Source organism: Acomys minous (genome assembly GCF_964271855.1).
Source record: "Acomys minous genome assembly, chromosome: 14".
NCBI lineage: Eukaryota > Metazoa > Chordata > Mammalia > Rodentia > Muridae > Acomys > Acomys minous.
Window position 1 is genome coordinate 33,704,235 of NC_140496.1, and position 6,000 is coordinate 33,710,234.

General features: G+C 44.5%; 1 protein-coding gene across 1 annotated transcript; it reads left to right on the top strand.

Annotated features, from left to right (window-relative positions):
* Positions 1-484: 484 nt before the first annotated feature.
* Positions 485-1,292, top strand: LOC311583851 (large ribosomal subunit protein eL8-like; the record flags this gene model as incomplete). Its single annotated transcript, XM_084757769.1, has 1 exon — positions 485-1,292. One exon carries the CDS (start codon positions 485-487, stop codon positions 1,283-1,285), a length of 801 nt encoding a protein of 266 aa, XP_084613895.1. The 3' UTR covers positions 1,286-1,292.
* Positions 1,293-6,000: the final 4,708 nt, after the last annotated feature.

The window sequence follows — 6,000 nt, forward strand, 5'->3', positions numbered from 1 at the left end:
GGGTCGGTTTCCTTCCTGTAGACGGTCCTACCATACCTGAACATAGCTCCTACTGAGGGCAGGATGGCAGAGACATCCAGAAGATGAATGGCCACAGAGACCATGAGAGGAACTAGTGTGTGTCAGCACACAGCACTCTCTGTACATTCCCTCATGGACAACCGAAACTCAAAGAAAATGCTGGCCTAAATATAGAATGGTGCATAATTATTTAGGCATTAGGTGTGTAAGGAGCAGAGATTGCTGTGTATAACTAAAACTCCCCAGGAACAATAAATGCAGTCTGGAAATCCATCCCATCCAGACATTTGCTCACACATTTGGAAACAGCCATGAGCACTTCAAAATCAAGTGCACCAGATGCTCAGGTAATCATGCAGTGACAGCAGGAAGGCATTTTCCCTCATCGTAGCAGGACAGTATGGAAACTGTCTTTTGAGGGGACACAAAAACACAGATGTGCTCTCTCCTCCAGCCCAGCAAGATGGCCAAGGGAAAGAAAGCCAAGGGGAAGAAGGTGGCCCCGGCCCCCGCCGTGGTGAAGAAACAGGAGGACAAGAAGGTGGTCAACCCTCTGTTTGAAAAGCGGTCCAAGAACTTCGGCATCGGGCAGGACATCCAGCCCAAAAGAGATCTCACTCGCTTCATCAAATGGCCCCGCTACATCAGACTGCAGCGGCAGAGGGCCATCCTCTACAAGCGGCTCAAGGTACCTCCCGCCATTAACCAGTTCACCCAGGCCCTGGACCGGCAGACAGCTGCCCAGCTGCTTAAGCTCGCGCACAAGTACAGGCCAGACACAAAGCAGGAGAAGAACATAAGGCTGCTGGCGCGAGCGGAGAAGAAAACCGCTGGGAAAGAGGACGTCCCGACTAAGAGACCACCTGTCCTTCGAGCAGGGGTCAATACAGTCATTACCTTGGTGGAGAACAAGAAGGCTCAGCTGGTGGTGATTGCCCATGACGTATTCCCCATTGAGCTGGTGGTCTTCCTGCCTACCCTATGTCGAAAGATGGGGGTCCATTACTGCATCATCAAGAGAAAGGCCAGGCTGGGGCGGCTGGTCCACAGGAAGACTTGCACCACTGTTGCCTTCACACAAGTTAACTCAGAAGACAAGGGTGCTCTGGCTAAGCTGGTGGAAGCTATCAGGACCAATTATAACGACAGATATGATGAGATCCGTCGCCACTGGGGAGGCAACGTCCTGGCTCCTAAATCTGTGGCTCGAATTGCCAAACTGGAAAAGGCAAAGGCTAAAGAGCTCGCCACTAAGCTGGGCTAAATGTACACTAAGTTTTCTGTACATAAATATAACTACGAAATTAAACAAACAAACAAACAAAAAACACAGATGTCTCTTATCCACATCTGCAAACATAGCACTTTCTGTGTCACATGACTAGGAAGGAGCCCCCAATCTCTGTAATAACTGAAGATGGAAAAGAAGGAACAGTCAAACCTAAGCCTGACAGCAGAGTCACCACCCATCCTAGCAAGGGAATCCCGTGAGCTCCATGGATGGGGTACAGAAGGCAAGGCTGTCATAGTGTGGCTGTGTGTCTTGCAAAGAAGGCAGAATGGACAAGCTGAGTGGAGTCTTTGAGTGGGGCCTTCCTTGACTTAGTGTCTGAGAGAGGCTTGACAAAAGGGTAAATCATCACATCTTTCTGCTTTACTGCCTGTCAGTGTGGTTGCTTGTGTTACAGACTCTTCTATTCCCAGAGGTTGATGCCTTCCTAGTGAGTTCTACACGGGGTAATATGTTTCAGATTTCACAACTTTGAGAATAGTAAATCTTTTTTCTACATAAAATACCAAGCCTGAGACATTTCCTTAGAACAACAAAACATAACACATTTGTGATATTTCTTCAGTTTCGTCTAGTCAGCTTAAAATTTTTAAATTTATTATAATTTATCCACATTCTGTCCCAATTGTTGTCCCCTTGCTCTTATCTTCCCGTCCAACTCTCCCTCCCTCTTCCACCATATTCCCCTCCCCTAGGTATCAGATGTCGTGGGCGATAGCCCCTGCCTTCTGATCTCAGCCTATCAGTTCTCATGAGGATAGCCTGCATACCCTTTCTCTGTGTCCCCCCAAGGCCACCGTGCCAAGGGTCAGTGATCAAATCACCAGTACCTGAGTTCTAGTCAGAGCCAGTTCCTGCTCTCCTCCCCCTGCCAATGTGGAGAATGAGCTGACCATCTGCTAGGGCTGAACAGGGCTTCTGGTTCTCTGTTTGCAATGTCCTTGGTTGGTGTATCAGTTTGTGCAGCCCACACTCACACCCTGGTCCAGATCTGTCGAGACTGATGGCCTCCATGAGGGGTGCCTGAGCTCTCTGGGTCCTTCTATCCCCATTTTCCATACCACTCTCAGAGCTCTGTTCAGAGTCCAGCAGCCAGACCCAGCATCTGTCCCAATCCCCTGCAGGGTGGAGTTTCTCAGAGGACATCTATGTTGGGCTAGTATCTATTTATAAGTGAGCACATACCATTTGGGTCTTCCAGGGTTGGGTTACCTCATTCAGGATGACTGTGTCTTGATCCATCCATTTGTCTGCAAATTTCAAGATTTCCTTGAGTTTGATAGGTGAATAATATTCCAGTGTGTAAATATACCACAGTTTCTTTATCCATTCCTCAGTTGAGGGACATCTAGGTTGTTTCCAGATTCTGGATATTACAAATAAAACTGCTATCAACATAATTGAGCAAATGTCCTTGTTGTGTGGTTGGAGAATCATTTGGGCATATGCCCAGGAGTCGAATAGATGGGTCTTGAGGTAGCACTATTCCCAATTTTCTGAGAAAAGACAAGATTGATTATCAAAGTAGTTATACAAGTTTGTAATCCCACCAACATAGGAGGTGTGTTGCCCTGTCTTCACATCCTTGCCAGCATGTGATGTCACTTGAGTTTTTGACCTTAGCCATTCTGATAGATGTAAGATGGAATCTCAGAGTTGCTTGATTTGCATTTCCATGATGACTAGGGACATTGAGCATTTCTTTAACTGTTTCTTGGCCATTCAATATTCCTTTGTTGGGAACTCTCTGTTTAGTTCTGTATCCCATTCTTAATTGTATTGTTTGACTTGGTAGTTTTTAATTTCTTAAGTTCTTTATATATTATTTGGATATTAGGGGATATTAGCCCTCTGTCAGAAAGAGATCATGTTAGTTTTTTAAAATGATGCTGTTATAGAAATGGGTCCATTCTCTATTTTTAAATGTTTTTAAAAGTAATATTGGAATCTCCTCACAAAAAAATCTGTGCACTCTGCATTAAAAGTACAATATTTTGAAATTTTTATTTTGGTTATTAGGGCTATATATAATTCTTGCCAAAATTGCATCAAACCCAGTGCTTGTAACAGAATTTATTAATGTGTCAGGAGAAAAAAAACCCAGCATGGAAAGTATACGAAGAATTTGCGTCTTCAAGAAATAGTGGATAAGCCTGCAGTGGTGGCACGTGCCTTTAATCTCACCACTTGCTAGGCAGAGGCAGGTGTATCTGTTTGAGTTCAAGGCCAGCCTGGTCTACAGAGCTAGTTCCTGGACAGCCATAGTTGTTACACAGAGAAACTCTGTCTAATCCCCCCCCCCAAAAGGTAAGATAAACAAAACCATTTACTGTAACAAGAAAGAGTTATAGTTTGGGATATTGGAAAGTAACCACAAGCTATGAGACACATGGAGAAAGGAATACAGAGGTGAACAAATATTTTCTTCTAAATGTGGACAAAGTGTCTTGTGACATCCTCAGAAGACCAGATGACCATCTGTTGGGGGTCTCAGAGGACAGCCTATCAGTCTCTTTCTGGTAAGTCAGTCTTGCCTGGGTCATGGGATTCCATCACTATTACAACTGGGAAGGGTCATCTCTCAGTCAAAAGGCCTTTCTTTCTCTGTACTTTGGGAAAGAAAGATGAATAGAATCCAAACTGGCCATAATGTGGGGCTCTGGGTATCATTTTCTGAATCCCAGCAAAATATCAATAGACTAATAATATGTCAAAATATGATACCAAAGAGCAAGGAAGCCCTTCTTTCTTTCTTTATTAAAATATTTATCTATTTATTATGTACACAGTGTTCTGCCTGCATGTACTCGTGCAGGCCAGAAGAGGGCACCACATCTCATTATAGATGGTTGTGAGTCAGTATGTTGTTGCTGGGAACTGAACTCAGGACGTTTGGAAAAGCAGACACTGCTCCTTAACCTCTGAGCCATCTGCCCAACTCCACCTTCCTATTTTTCGTACCTGGTTGTTAGAAGTCATGATATGGGGTCTTGATACTACTGGTCTATATAGCAAATACCAGGCCAGCCAGGGCCACATAGTAAGACCCTACCTCAACAACCAAAAGTTAAATAAAAATAATGGGCACACTTGAACAAATCAAAATAAATTCAGTTTATCAGTCAGTAGCGTATGCTCAATTTTCTTAACCAATACATTTTATTAACAACTTAGTGACCAAGCATATGTCACTTATAACCCGACCAACCAAAACAATAGGAATTGAGGATTAATGGACACAATAACGAAACTTTAAGGATATCAGTTCCGAGGAACAATTCTCCTGGCACAATCTGGAAGATTTCTTCTGCTGAATCCTAGAGTAACCAGAACCCGGAACCTCAGCAGGAGCCGGAGCCCCAAAGCCTTCCCTCAAGCAGTTCTCTCTAGGAGCGTCCTGAACTGCAACGATGAACAGCCAAAACTATCCCAAGTCTCCAAAAAGCCCCGCCTCCAGTTCTGGGCTCATTTATTTATCTCCTCCCAGAGTCTGGTCACAGGATCTTTTTTTGTTTGTTTGTTTTTTCGAGACAGGGTCTCTCTGTGTTAGCCTGGGCTGTCTTGGACTCACTTTGTAGACCAGGCTGGCCTCAAACTCACAGCGATCCGCCCGCCTCTGCTTGGATTAAAGGCGTGCGCCACCACGCCCGGCCACACAGGATCTTTTCAACTGGCAACAATTAAGCTCCCGCATGAGGTGGTTGGTCTTCTAGTGGATTAACCTCACCTGTTCTCTCACAAGACCCTTCCAATCCTGCACTTGGGATCCTAAAACACAGGTTTATCTCTCCTTCACAGTAGTATTTTCAAATGTCAAAACACAGCTCAAATTTCTAGGAAAAGTGGAAGTTCCCTGTGGTGCTTCCATGTCCTGCAATACTACATATCAGAGAATATTTGGTATACTAATGAAATAATGGCTGCTGGTATTAATTAGTTATTGATATGATAAAATTAAGTAAACACTGAAAGTCATAGGAATATATACTGATTATTCCCAGTGCTAGAGATGGAAACTACATTCCTGTCCCTTCTAGACAAACACTTTACCACTATCCTACAGCCTTTGCATTGTTCAACCTCATATTTTGAAAATTACAAATATATATGTGCATATATACATATGCAGCTCTGGTTATGAGTATCCATCGTTAAAATTAACAACCTTTGATAGACATTTACATTTCAAATATTACTAGCCACACACTGCGATCCTGGAGCACAGTGACAAGCCAACACACAAAAGGACCAAGCAGCTGCTCCCATCCTTACCTTCGACTTGGCTTTGCTTCTTTGCTACGATCTTCTTCTCATTTTTGAATGTGCTCAGTGTGACCCTTCTCCAGCTGCTTCGGACTTGCTTTCAATGGACAATTTCTTTCTGCCAGTCCTCCTTGGAGAGCTAAAGGAATCTCCTTTTGGCCTCTGCTCAGACTCCAGCCAATGCTGGGCTCCTGCCCTGCAGGCCACAGTTGCCTCCCGTCCTGCCTGCTAAATGGAAGGGATGCAGCCTTGGGCTGTCGTTCAAAGGGAGGGATGGCAGTTACCTTTCGAATTCGCTCAGCAGTTTCGAAGGGCAGAGGGAGTGTTAATGCTCAGAAGCATCTGCTTCAGCACAGTGGAATTACTGTCTAAGGAGCCTACTCAGCATCCTCTGCTTCCCAGGTTTCCAGGCACCTGGGCTCTTT